The sequence below is a fragment of the Triturus cristatus genome, chromosome 11 (assembly GCF_964204655.1).
Source record: "Triturus cristatus chromosome 11, aTriCri1.1, whole genome shotgun sequence".
Lineage (NCBI taxonomy): Eukaryota > Metazoa > Chordata > Amphibia > Caudata > Salamandridae > Triturus > Triturus cristatus.
In genome coordinates this window covers 530,650,237-530,664,508 of record NC_140594.1, presented here as the reverse complement: position 1 = coordinate 530,664,508, position 14,272 = coordinate 530,650,237, and the positions used below count along the sequence as shown (strand labels likewise).

General features: G+C 50.8%; 1 protein-coding gene across 1 annotated transcript in view; it reads left to right on the top strand.

Moving 5' to 3' along the window:
* The first annotated feature begins 2,664 nt into the window (after positions 1–2,664).
* Positions 2,665–14,272, top strand: part of LOC146784520 (disintegrin and metalloproteinase domain-containing protein 9-like) — a 1,652,657-nt gene continuing 1,641,049 nt past the window's right edge. Inside the window, exon 1 of the mRNA XM_085632972.1 lies at positions 2,665–2,770. Within this exon, the coding sequence (XP_085489098.1) occupies positions 2,665–2,770 (106 nt within the window). The remainder of the gene's footprint in view (positions 2,771–14,272) is intronic.

Sequence of the window (14,272 nt, the reverse complement as noted above, 5' to 3'; positions counted from 1 at the left end):
TGGTGGGAAATCCCACCCGTGGATCTTGGGCCACTTGTCGGCCATCAGTCATCATGCCAGGTTGGGAGGACAGAGTGACCCTACCAAAGCCTTCGTTATCAGGGCTGCACTTAGATCCCCTGACAATAGGTCCCCCATCAGTTACACGATCTTACAAGGGATGCTGGACAGTATGCCCAGGGCCACCCGCTCGGGGTATGAGACAACCCTATTCTCTGCGGGTTTTGTGCTGGCCTTTTTGGGGCCTTTAGGATTGGGGAGCTGGTGGCGCGATCCAAGCAGGACACCTCCGGTGTAGCTTTGAATATCAAAGATGTTGACATTGACACGGCTTGTATCAGGATAGTGGTGAGGCAGTCTAAAACTGATCAAGCAGGGCAAGGGAGAGTGGTCCTGTTACAGGGGTTGGGAGATGCCAGATATTGTCCTTTGCTATGGGTCAAGGCTTATTTGGCCCTCCGCCCGGGGTTTGCGGGGTTCCTCCTTGTGCACGAGGACAGGTCTCCAGTTAATAAGTTCCAAGTAGACCACATTATGCAGGCATGCTTACGATTGTCTGTGCAGATAGAGGGGGGCAAGAGATTCAGTAGCCACTCCTTCAGGATCGGGGCAGCAACCACAGCCTTCCTTTCAGGGATGCCGCCAGAGAGAATTAAGCAAGTAGGGCGCTGGGAGTCTCAATGCTACAAGCGATACATAAGGCCTTAGGCGGGAGGGTGTGGCGAGCGGGCTCTCAGGCCCGCAGCCCCAACGTGCATTGATGTATATAAAGAGACACAGCTTTGGCCCAAGTCGCCACGTGATGTGGCAGTGTTATGTTGTGATGTGCAATTGTAGATTAGCAGTGTGTTTTTTGAATTACAATAAATGTTTTTTCAAACACAGCATTTCTTAATTTACCAGGAACCAAAGTGTGGGTAATTGGCCATTCAAGCATCACGAGAGTGGCACGGTGGGCTGAGTTCAGAAAGTGGCGGTATGGCTTCTCCGCCACTGAGATAACGTGGCTGGGTTACCCGGGGATGCGTTGGAGCGAACTGACCAGGAAGCTGCAGCAGAGACTTGGGGGTGGGGTTGCTCCACCTCACTTGCTGGTCATACATTTGGGAGGGAATGACCTGACTGCACTAGGTAGGAGAGTACTGCTCCAAGATATGAGAGACACCATGTGTCAATTGAGCAATCTACTGAGGCCATGTGAACTGTGGTGGTCAGAAATTACACCACAAGCAGTTTGGAGAGGAGCTCGATCTGGGGACGCCATTGAGATATCACGTAGGAAAGTAAACCGCGCCATGCATAAATTCACGGAGCAAAGGGGATTTGGCTTTCTCAGACATGGTTTACACCATGCCAAGTCCACGGGTTGGGCATGGACTTATTCTTACTAGACCTGGGGGAGGCCTTGGAAGCATCAGGATGTAAGTAGGAATATATGCCTTGGTGGGGGGGCCCTGGTTGTGACGGGGGCCACTCCCAGAGCTGTGAAGGAGTTACAGGGCGATCCAGAGTCTGCAAGATACCGATCGGTACTTTAAGCAGCAGCACAACAAGGGTGCTAAGCCAAGGATACCCAAGGATGTCTTAGCGTTGTCCCCTGGAAGAACTACGGTTGTGGGTCTGAGCAACCGGGGGCTGCCTGGAACGCTGCGCCCACCTTTTGGGGGGCATGAGTAAGGGAGTGGACTGGTGGTCCACTGATGGGAGGGGTGGCCCCTCCCAGTAATTGGTAAACACCGATTGGCGACGGCCACGGTGTAATTTGGCCCATCAGGCAGGCAGGCGGCATAAGGGTTGGCCTGCCCTGGGATCGCCCGTAAAATAACTCACCATGTTGGCATATTTGTTATGCAAATAAACCTGCAGCAATTTTCTCCACTAACAAGGTGTTGTGTGGTTTATTGAGGTATTTTGCTGCATGATAACTGATTACTGTTGCCGATATTGGCACTAATAAAATGTGTTAGATAATTGCTTAAATTACTTCAGACTAAGAATTAAACAATGACAGCACGGTCACGTTAAAATTAATACAGCCATAAATTCCATTTACGAATCGAGTCTGGGACCTTGCAGAAACGTAAAACGTTGACAAATGACCGGTATGTTTCCCTACGAAATGTCTCAAAATGTATTTTTCCCCTAGGAAAGGTGGAAACCCTAGGACCAAGAGGCACCCTACACGATTTCGCTGATAAGAAAAGGTTTAAGGAAGCCAACGTGTTATTGCTTCGAATGGCAGGACCGGCTTAGAGTGTACCTCAATACTCGGAGGTACTCAGTCTGAGATACGCTTAGTAAATCGTGGACTCGTCTGTTTCCTTTGATGGATTAGTTCGATCTCCTGCTGTCCGTAGTTTTGTTCAAGACTGCACCGTTCCAACATGGCCGTCACAAGGCCACAAAGGTAATCTTGCATTTAGCCCAATTCGGTAACCAGCTGGTCCTCGACTCGCGAAACAAAACAGTGACGCACAGACTAACCGTGAAGTGTCCAGTAAGATGTACGACATTGCCATCTGATTGGCGTAACCTTTCGTTAAAATCTGCACTTATGAGGCCTTGAGTGACGTACGGGGTTTTTCACAGGTCTTTACGTTCCACGTCGGGCGTTGGAAGGGAGTTACGCTGGGACGCCCTGCCTATCTTCCGCTGCATCCAACAATGAATGCATCTCGCAGTCGCACCGCCCAGGCGGAGACACACAGACGGTGTACAGTGTTTGTAACACATCTGTTGCTGATTAGCAGCGCCCTCGAGATTTGTAATGGTAAGAAATCCTCCGAAATCACATATAGATGTTAAACGTTTACTGCGCCAACCGTTCAGCCTGTCTTCTACGATAGATACCGTTCAAAGAACACGTCCTATAACAACACTGTCTTCTAGAACGCCATCCAACGAACCCCGCCTGTGCAGTAGCCAGAGACCAGTTACTTTAACAGCAAGTATGGGGCACCATGCAGATAGTCAAGTTGAGTCAGTTGACATATTTTAAGCAGCAACTCTCAAAACACGTTGGTTAGTTAACCGCTTGACTGCTAGAGCATTCCCTCACTGATATAAATCCTTTTTGGATGTTAGGGATTGTTTGTATGTAAGCCTTCATTTTTTTCCACATAATGATTCTTCCATGACATTTTTGCGTGCCTTTTATAGGTATCCACCGTTTGTAGATTTCAGTGGAGGGAATAACAAAGTTGGCCAAAATGTTTTAAAATTTAGTTTTTTTGTAGGAAAGTTGGGGTAAAAAGTATTATGCAAAACGGGTAAAAAAAAAAAAAAATCCTGTCCTAGGAGTACCATCTTTCCAGCTTTGAGGAACAAGCGGCGTTGTATAATTTGTTTCTGTTTGCCACCGTTTTTGCATTTTAAAAAAAAAAGAGGTAGTACATTTTTCCTAACTTTTGTAGTTTTAGCCTACTTGCAGTTTGTGGGGGAAACGTGTGAAATCCATGTGTTATCCCGGTAAGCTATAAGTTTTTGAAAAGTTGATAAAATTCAGAATTAAAAAAGGGGTCATTTGCGTAGCTCCTTCAATGTTTTCTCAAATAAATGAACTATTGAAATAAAGCGAAAATGAGTACAAAAAGCAGCAATATATGTCAACCGTTTCAACTGTAACTTGTGATGCTCCCCGATTACAAATGCAATATACTATTAAGTCCAACTGACCCTTCTGGTTGTGGTGATATATAGAGTTTGTAGGTTCTCAAAAAATACTCAATGCGCTGGGCCAGCAACAGAGCTACACCTTACAATGATGTTTCTTTGTTTATTAACTATATATCGATGCAGATAGTAAAGCGTGAAAGATGGATTTGAAGGTTGTGGGTTCCCTGTCCTCCTTGTTTTCCCCTTGCTCGGCGCTTCTTGCTGGATGGCGTCTGGGCGGGGGGTTGGGGGACGGTCTCTGTTTGGTGGTATTGGCCTGTCCCCCTGGTGGGTGCCGCATTTCTTTCTTCCCTGTGCTGCGCTCTTCTGCTGTACTGGCCTGCGGCCTTGGCTCCCTGTTTTCCGCTGCTGGGGGTGTGACGGGGCTGGCGGGTGCTGTGGCCGTCCGCCCGCTCCCCGGTGCACGCTTCTGCTCTCCTGGGCTTTTCGTTTTTGGGTGAGGTTCGGCCTGGTTTGTTCCTCTGGCCTGTGGGCTTCCGGCCTTCCTGCCCTGCGTGCTTCTGTTCCCCCTGGTTGGTGCCTGGTTGGATTTCCGCCTTGGTTGCCTGTTGCCCGGCTTCTTCCGCCTACTGCCTGTCCGCCCTGTTGGTTCCTGCCTGTTCTTGTGGATTCGGGCCTGGTGCGTGCCTCTCTGGGTGCCTGCCTGTGGCTCCTGCTGCTGGGCACTTCTTGCGTCCTTCCGGGGGTGTTGGTATGGCCCGTGCTCGGGGTGCCTTGTTTCTTTCTGCCCCCCTGTGCCTGGCCGGTGCTCTGGGCTTCGCTGTGTGGGGTTTCCTGGCCTGTGGCCTTTCCTCCCTGCTGGCGCCTGGTCATGTCTTGGTATTGCGGCTGGGCGCGCCGGTGCCCTTGCGTTCGCTCCTCTCCTGCCCTCCGGCGTGCCCTCCTGCCTGGGTTGGTGGGCTCCTTCCCCGGCGGGTTCCCTGTGGGTGAGGTTCGTGCTGGTTGTGGGTCGGGGAGATGGGCCTGCGGCCCCCCGGTATTCCCCCGACTGCGGCCCCTCTGCTCTTGCGCTTGGCCCCTGCTTGTGTTTGGCTGGGTTGCTTCTTGCATCCTGCGTCGGGGTCCTTGGTGCTTCCGGCCTCCCTGTTTCTTGGGTTTCCGGGGGGGGGGGAGGGGGGGGGTCTGTTGTGCCCTCCCTCTGTCGCGGTTGTTCTTGGCCTTGGTTGGCTGTGGGCTCCAGGGCTGTCCTGGTGTGGCCCCTGGTGGGCTTTCTGGCTGGTGTTGCCGCTTGCCTCTTACCTCTTGCCTTGTGCTGTGTTGGGTTGCGCTGGGTTGGCTGGTGGGTTTGGTTTCCTTTGTGGTTTCCTTTCCCCTTGTGTCTCTTCTTTGTGGCTTGGGGTCGTTTGCCTCTCGCTGCCGCTCCTTTTGCCTCCTGTGGTGGCTGGGTGTGGTGGGTCTTCCTTGGCTTCTGCCTGGGTGGATCCTTGGTTTATTGGGTGCGCTGCTTCTGCGCCACTCCCTGTTTGTGGGTTCGGGCTGCCCTGTGCCCTTCTTTCCGGCTTGTGGGTGCCACTCCCGGTGTCCTCCTCGCCGTGCCTTTTCTTGGGCTTGGCCGGTGGTTTTGTTGGTGAGGCTGCCGGTTGTGGTCTGGTGTCTGCCTCCCCTAATGTGTGGGCCGCGTTTCTGCGTCCCCGCTCCCCTTTTTCGGCCTTGTGCTGGTGGTTGGCTATGCCTGGGCCCTGCGGCTGTGGTTTTCCCCCTGTGGGCGTGTCATTGGGCTTGTGCGTTTCCCGCTCCCGTGCGGCCTGTGGTGTCTGTGGCCGTTGCTCTTGCTGGCTCTGCGTTGTTTGTTCTTCCCTTTTTGGGTAAGTTTCCCGCTCCCCCCCGAAGGTCGTGCGCCTTTAGTTTCTCCGGGCTCCTCTCCTTTGGTTTGGGGGTGCCTGGGGGGTTCCGGGGGGTGCTGCTGGGGCCTCCGCTCTGCCTCTGTGGCGTTTGCTACCTTCCGGTCTTTGTTTTTGGCCTTCCTTTGCGGGGTCCATGCCTGGGTTCTTCCCTGGCCGCTCGTTCCCTGGTGCTTTTGGGCCTCTTGCTGGCCGGTGGTTCTGGCCCTGTTGGTCTGGGTGCCGGGTTGGTCCGGTGTACTTTCCTGTGCTGCTCCTTTGCGCCTGGCTGGTGCTATGTGACCTTTTCTGTTGGTTGCCGGTTTTGGCTTGCCGGTCTCCCTCTCTGTCCCCCGGCTGCTTCTCCTCTCTTGGTGGCTTGGCTTGCTTCGGTGCCGGTCCCTGGGCCCCTTCTTGGTTGGGGTTTTTGGGGTTGGGTCGGTTGGCCCTTTGCCTCTCCTTTCGGGTTCTGTTGCTCCGTTTTGGGATCCTCCGGGCTGGCTGGCTTGTTTTTTTTCCAGATAGTTTTTTTTTTGGTCTTCTGGCCTGCATGCGTTGTTGGGCTGTTGGCCTCCTTGTTCTCTTCCTGTTTTGCCCTTCTTGGGGTTTGCCTTGGGTGGTTCCTTGGTGTCCTCCTGACCTGTGGGTCGGCACTTGGTTGGTGGGGGTTCCTTCTTCCCGGTTCTGGGGTTTGTTTCCCTGGTTCTGTGTTCGACCCTTGGTTGTTCTCTCCTGGCTGTTCGCTGGCCGTGTGTGGAGTCTGCTTTGGGTGGTGCTTGTTGCTCTCCCGGGCCTTGCTTGGGTGGGTTCCTGGGTTCGGGTCCCTGTGTATCCTGCTTGTGGTTGCCTCGGTCCTGGCCTCTGGCTGGTTCCTGTGCCCGGGTTTTCTTCTCCCGGTGTGGCGGCCTTGGCTGCGGCCGACCGGTGTCTCTGCTGGGGTTGGCGGCTTGTCTTTCCTGCCTTTTGGCCTGGGCCTTCTGTGGGTTTCTGTGCCTCCGGTTCCTTTTGCCGTGGTTGTCGGCTGTTGATCGATGTGTGGGGGGGGGGGCCTTGTCTGGATGCCTTGGCCCCTTTCTTCCTGGTTGTTGCTCTGGGTCGGTGCCTGTTTTCTTGTCGGGTTCCTTCCTCTTCGGTCTTTGTGGCTCTGCGGGTGGCTTCCCCTGGTGTGTTGGGGTTGGTCCTGTGGTTGGTCGCGTTCGGTGTTTCTCTGAGTTTGGCGTGCCTCTTCGTTCTCCTCTTCCTTCCCCTCGCCTCTTGGTGTGGTATTTTGTGGGTTGGTCCGGCTGTGGGTCGCCTTCTTCCCTGTTCTGGGGGGTTCGCTCTCTGTCTTACCCTGCTGTATTCCTTTCTGGGCCTTTGGCCTGTCTCCCTGTGCGGCCTGCTCTCGAGCGCTCTTGAGCGTTGGTCCGAGCTGTACTGTTTTGTCCCTGTTGAGGCGGCTGCTTGGTGGTGCCTGGGGCTGTGGGCTTCTCCCTTGGTGGTTTTTCTCCCGGGTTGTTTGCCCTCCTGGCTGGGTTGCTCCATTGGGGGCGCTTCAGCTTCTTCGGGGATCCCTTTCCCTGGTGGTTCGAGGGGTGGTTTCTCTTTCTGCCCCTCTGGGAGTTCCCTTGGGTCTTGCTTCTGGGTGCGGGGCTTGCCTGGGGGGTCCATTGGGGGCTTGGCTCTGGGTGTCCGCTTGGTTGGGGGCGTGCTTGGTTGGGTGCTCCTTCCTGCGTTCTTCTTGTGGGCTCCTTTTGCTCCTCTGGGGTGCCACTTTTCGGTCTGGTGCCCTTGGCGTTGGTGGTGTTCCGGAAGACCGGGTTCTCTGCTTTGGTATTCTCCAATTAGTGAGGAATGGGACGAGGACGGAGGAACCTGGGGGTAATGTCCTATTACTTACCGGTAATCTTCATTACTCCTGGTCCCGTAGTCCTCGTCCCATTCCTTACTTCCCTCCCTCCCTGGCGGCCGGCCTTCCGGTTGTTGGCTTGGTATTTTCAGGCTGCATGCTGGGCTGGTACCGCTTATATACTCCCGGCTTTTTTTTCTGGCGCGGAGATAGTAATCTCCAATTAGTGAGGAATGGGACGAGGACTACGGGACCAGGAGTAATGAAGATTACCGGTAAGTAATAGGACATTATTCGGCACATAGCATTATCATAGCTGTAAATAGGGTCCATAAGTATTATGCTGCACAGGGCATTGACACTGCTGTGGGTAAAATCAATAAATATTAGGCTGCTCAGGGCGTTGACACTGTTGTTGGCAAAATCAATAAATATTATGCTGCTCAGGGGTTTGACACTGTTGGCAAAATCAGTAAATATTATGCTGCTCAGGGGTTTGACACTGTTGTTGGCATACCCCTGACTCCCACCAGACCCTCGTCTCTTCAGTCCCAGCCCCGCAGGCTCGATGACGGGTGATTCCCCTGTCCCTAACCCAGGGGAGGGGCGGCTATGGGCCTCACTCGGGTCTCCCGCCCTCCCCTGGGGTTACCTTACTCTTCGGCCAGTCATAGGCCCTTGCGCGGGTTCCTTGGCCTCCCGGCGATGTCCGGGCCGAGGGCCTTTCTCCCGTGGCAGTTCAGCAGGAGGGTGGTTTGAAGGGCAGAGGTCTGCTCCTCACTCGTCCTGGCTCGCGCCCGCAGTCGCCTACGCAACGCGACCTGCGAGAGCACAGCCCAGTCAGCAACCCAGGCAGCGGCGGGGGTGGTGTCTCGCAGCCCGCCCCCCCGTCATGTGATCTGAGTAACAGGACTTCAGGCCTAGTGCGGCCCACAGGAAACCTCGGCGGTGCGCTCTCCTCACAGAGGACCGCGTTTCCAATCACAAAGGCAGCGACGGGGCCCCAGTCCCTCTCACGGCCCCAGGTGACAGGAGAAATGGTCCAGCGGACCCCAGGCCACAGCGGTAAGGGTCTCCTTATGGAATCTCCAGCAGGGGTGGCTCAACTTAAAGGGGGTGATCTACAGCTCTGGGCAATCATCCCGGACAGCCAGTTTCCCCAGATCTGTGGCGCCAGTCACGTTTCTACCCATTCCAGAACAGCTGTCAATTACAAGGTCTGGCATACTCCAGGGATATAAAGACTTTGGGCCAGTGATGGAACTTCCTGTCCCTAGTCCCTTTAGAAGTCCTAACTAGGCAAATAGCCCATAAAGTAGGCTTGTTCCCCACGGTCCGAGGCTAGTGGCAGGGTTGGGTCACAAGGTAGGGGGCAGTGTCGACTGGGGGGGAAAAGCAGGCCCTAGGTACGGTCAGTTCCCCCCTCTAGCACACCCACCTCCCTACTCAGGTGCCTGGCTCCTGACTACCTCACCTCACACCTACTGCACAAAATGGCCGCCGCCCCTCACCCCTATATATAGCCTGGGCCCTGACTAGCCAGAGTGACCCAGAAGGTTCTGGAACCCCTCATGACAGCCTATGGCCCAGGTTCTGAGGTGACAGTGTAGGCCACCATTTTGTAGAGGAGACCTCATCCACCCTCCATTTTGGAGAAGCACCTTGTGCCTCACCCTCAATTGGTGAGAATGGGCACCCAGTGCCTCTACGTCCACACCAAAAAGTGACTAGTAGACAGAAAAAATTGGAGGGTAAAAGAAAAAAAAATAAGGAGGGAACAGCCAAAGGACTGGCAGGTCTAACACGCGTCCCCCCCCCCCAGCTGAAAGTGGGGGAAGCTACCCAATCCCTTGGGAGTTCTCCTCACTAAGGCGGAAGTACCTTGTGAGACCGTCGGCATTGGCGTGGTCCACTCCTGGGCGATGTTCCACCCTAAAGTCCATTCCCTGTAGGGAGATGGACCACCTTAACAACTTAGGGTTCTCGCCCCTCATTTGCATCAGCCACCTGAGGGGCCGGTGGTCGGTCTGAACTAGGAAGTGCGAGCCAAACAGGTATGGCCGCAGCTTCTTCAGGGCCCACACCACCGCAAAAGCCTCCCTCTCAATCGCACTCCACCTCTGTTCCCGGGGGAGTAGTCTCCTGGATAGGAAAACCACAGGTTGGTCCAGACCCTCCTCATTGAGTTGCGACAGCACTGCCCCGATGCCATGCTCCGACGCATCCGTTTGGACGATGAATTCCTTGGAGAAGTGAGGCCCTGAGGACAGGTGCCGCACACATTGCCTTTTTCAAGGTGTCAAAGGCGTGTTGACACCCCTCGGTCCAGATTACCCTTCGAGGGTGCTTTTTAGAAGTGAGCTCAGTCAAGGGAGCCACGATTGTACCATACCCCTTGACGAAGCGTCGGTAATAGCCGGTGAGGCCCAGAAAGGCTCGGACCTCCGTCTGAGTCTTGGGGGTTCCCAGGCCATGATAGTTTCAATCTTGGCCTGGAGGGGTTGCACCTTGCCCCGACCCACCAAGTTGTGGTAAATAAAATAAATATTACCGGACTGAATTTCATGCGGAATCTTAAATTAAAGTAAATAGCTCAAAATAACAAGAGGCAGAATCTGTGGTATAAGAGGTTTTCTAATGGGCTTTATTCAAAATGGCCGACTCGAGTCGCGGCCCTCAGGTTCCGTCACCACGAAGGTTCAGGAAGTGAAGTACAATAATTTATTAACAGACATGTATTTTTATAATAAGTTCATTACAATGAAACGAATGTAGAAGGCGTAACATTTGATAAGAAAAGTGACAAAACAGTGACATAATCGAAACTAGGCGTAATAAGGAATAAAAGAAACATGATTGGTTAGAATTATCAGACATAGGTGGATCTATAAGATAATACTTGGCATAGATGCGCGCGCGGCAGCATGACGTGTAATTGACGTGCAACTAGGGGGTGAAGGGGACTTGACATTTAACTCTACATGTGGAGACGAGAAGTCTGGGGTCAAGTCAACCTAATCCCAAATCATATCTAACATCCTATGTTTAAAGAACTGTGTTATCCACAAGGGAAGAGACTCTCGGACAGAATCTATTCTATACTGACTGTGTACGTGTACAAGCGTCTAAGTGTCTATATGAGATGCGAGGGGCAGAAAACTTTCCATGGCAACAGGGCTATGAATCACTTGCAGGAGGACGGAAAGGCTGAGTCCTTTGCTTGTGAGCTAAAGGAAATGTTTACCTAAATCACTGGACAGGAATGCATCGGCTGGAGAGCAAAATAGATAATTCGAAGGTGAAATACAACTTCTTGGCAGACAGGCGAAAACTGGCCGAGGCAGGCACCGTTAGCTGCACAGGGAGTAGGACAAAGTTCATGGATACAGATGCGAGCTCAAGCTGAAGCTGTCAGAGACAGAGAGCAGGGAAAGGCTTTGAGGACAGAATCGGGCCTACTCGCCTGAACTGTAAAAATGAAGTAACTTAGCCATATAAAGTCGGTGGCCTTTCATACTTAGGAATCGAATATCCAGCCCATTGATGGCGGATCTGACAGAGAACATGTTTGACGGTAGACACACATATGTTTGCGTCTTAGAAACTGGAACTGGAGGGAACATACATGTACTTGTAACATGCATATAGAACCGTTGGGGTCCAAGATAGGGGACATAACTGATCAGGAAAATCCATATTTCCACATTCCCTCCTTGTCCCCTTCTTGCCCTTCACGAGACATCAATCTTCATCATTCCATTGATTTGCTCATGGAGCATCATTTCTTCTTCCTTCTTCTTCCGGTATTTTGAACGAGAATTGTGATATGGAATGCATGATGTGGCACACAGACCACAAATCGCTGGTCCACATTGCAGGCATAGACAACAACTGAAGAGCATAAGAAGGCCAATACCTAGGAAGGATAAAACTCTCCATCCCCAGGCTGATATCACACTCCAAAACCACCCGGACCACGTCCAAGTGCCTGGATTCTCGTGTATCTGGCTTACAATCTTATGAAGGCGTGTTATAGCTTTATATACAGATGGCGAATTCTCTGGTATGAATATACAGCAGCTGGATCCGATGACCCTACAAGCTCCGCCCCTATCGGCCAGGATGACGTCAAGGACAAGACGATTCTGGAGAACAACAATTCTCATCACTGATTGTTCCTCTGTCAGATTGCCTAGGGCGGCTATAGTCTCGTTTACTACAGCTTCAAGAGTCTTGGTGAGTCTGCGTATCAGCTTACTATTTGATATTGTACCTATATAGGGAAAGATACCTTTATTGAAATCTACATACTTGTCCCATGCTGTCTCAGTATAATCGACAACTGGGAGATCTCTTTGCTCTCTATTGTGTACTAAATGAACATCTCGATAATAATCAGGAGGAGCTAGGAAAACAGGTGGCAAAAGGAATGCTATGTAACAGGTACCATCCCAATCTAGAGGCAGACGCATATATGCCGTCTGACCACATATGAAGTAAGAATGGCGAGAAGCTCTAAATGAAGATTTGCCTTGATCACTATATTCTACTGTAGTAACGCATTGGCTATGGCCCATATGTATGGAACCAACTTTTCTTACACATAATTCACCCTTAACTGGAAATACTGACATAGTGGGCAGAATTAGTTCAACTTCGGATTTGACATTCAGAATCATAAGATTAGGCGTAAAATTACCTAATTTATACACTTCATTTTCTAAATCAGTTCCTGTTCTACTGGGGTGACCCTCCTTATTAGGGTGACAGACTTTGAATAAAACTAGATTCAGATTTCCCCATATCCAATGTTGTTGATAAACTGCTGTGTCTGGGTCTATGGAATTTAATAAACTAAACCATGCTCCACAGGAGCCATTGTGTGTGAATGGATGTGGAAAGAAAGGCAGAACTCCTTTGTTATTCTGATAGGGAGGAAGTCGGCCACACACCCAACAATTGGTCGCATTACTAGTCTGATGGGAATGATGTAACATACTAATGAATGTGTTATTGCGCAGCGCAAGTCTATAAGATAATTCATGTGGCGGTAGGTCACTAAAAGAATGTTCATCAGTTATATTGAAAACACGTTTAGAAACAGGATAATACATATGCAACAATATACTTGCAGTAACTATTAAAAAACTCAAGGAAGACAAAATTAATAAAGTCACAATACAGTGGTTACGCAGTAATTTACAATAAGCATGTCGTTTCATTATGATTCTGGACTCTACATGATTCAGACCTAAGGGGTACATGTCGGGACAGATTCAACCGCTTCACCTTGGAGAGGACTTAAACAATCAAATCGTCCGACAGTTTAGATCTGGACCTGAGTTTCTGTTTATAGCACTGAGAGTCATTCTGTTCAACAAAAGGAAGTTTTGAATCAGTCTGTGAGGGAGTGCAGGGCACAGTGTCTATATCTGAAGGTAGTCCATGAAATTTTTTGACGTGACTGGAATGAATCCACCCTTTTCGTCCCTCGATCTTCACGGCTGTTCTTGTGGTCAACAGGACCAACTTGGGTGCTTTCCACCTGGGCTCCAATTGACTTTTCCTGTCGAAGTTTCTCACAAAGACAAGATTACCCGGAACAACGTCATGGGGTTTCGCCTCAGTGTTGTCGGGAAAGGCTGCAGCTACCTGTGAACGAGAAGATTGTAGTGCAGACATCAAGGAAGCCAGGTAATCTGTCAGCATATTACAGTCAACATCAGTTATTTTACGTGGTATAGGCGTCCCCCACATATTCGGTGGTCTACCAAAGATCACCTCATACGGGGATAGCCCTGTTCTAGAGTGTGCTACCATTCTCATGTAAAAGAGTGCAACTGGTAATGCTACTATCCAGTCGACACCTTTCTCTCTACATATTTTGGACAGTCTGATTTTCAGTGTCTGGTTATGTCTTTCTACGAGACCTGCTGCCTCGGGGTGTCGGACACAGTGGAATTTCCACTGATATCCCAACAAGAGTGAGACATGTTTCATTAATTCGGATGAGAAAGGCTGACCGTTATCTGAATATACAACACGTGGTAAACCGTACCGTGGGAAGAATTCTCGAACTAGCTGCTTGGCAGTAGTCGGGGCAGTGTAATCTGATACGGGATACGCCTCTGTCCAACGGGAGAGAGCGCAGACAACTACGAGGACATATTTGAATCCTCGACAACGTTCCATCTGAATATAATCCATCTGGAGGACTTCAAAAGGATGGTCAGGAGGCTGAAATCCACCCTGCTCTACGGGAACACTCTTTCCTGGATTAAACTGACAACATATCATACAGGTACGAACTTTTTGTTTAGCTGCTGCTCGTAAATGTTTGTTGAACCAAATGTGCTGAATGCTGTCTAGCATAGCCTTCTCTCCTAAATGTGCTGGACTGTGAACTGTAGCTATAATGGCTTGAACCATGGAATCAGGGAGAAACCATACAGATTTCTCCTTCGTCATCCATCCTTGATCTGTCTGGATCCCTCCTAGTTCAGTCCATTTCTTTATTTCTTCTGCTGTGGCATGTGTCTGTATGTCAATTACGTCAAGTGTGGGATCCTTAATTGTCATACACTGTGTTGGTGTCTGAACTATTGGCTTTGTCATGTCTAATGTGCGATTCTGAGCAGTCTGTTTAGCTGTTCTGTCAGCTAAATCATTGCCTTGAGAAATGGTATCAGTAACCTTCGTGTGTGCTTTACATTTCATAATTGATATAGCAGTGGGTAGATGTATTGCGTCTAACAAGGCATGAATGAGGGGTCCGTGCTGAATGTGGGCACCATGGGACGTTAGATAACCTCTCTCTCGCCACAGCACGCCGAAGTCGTGTACAACTCCGAATGCATAACGTGAGTCAGTGTATACATTAACTTTTTTATTTGTGGCTTGAATACAGGCTTGCGTTAGAGCAATAAGTTCTGCTGCTTGGGCTGACAGA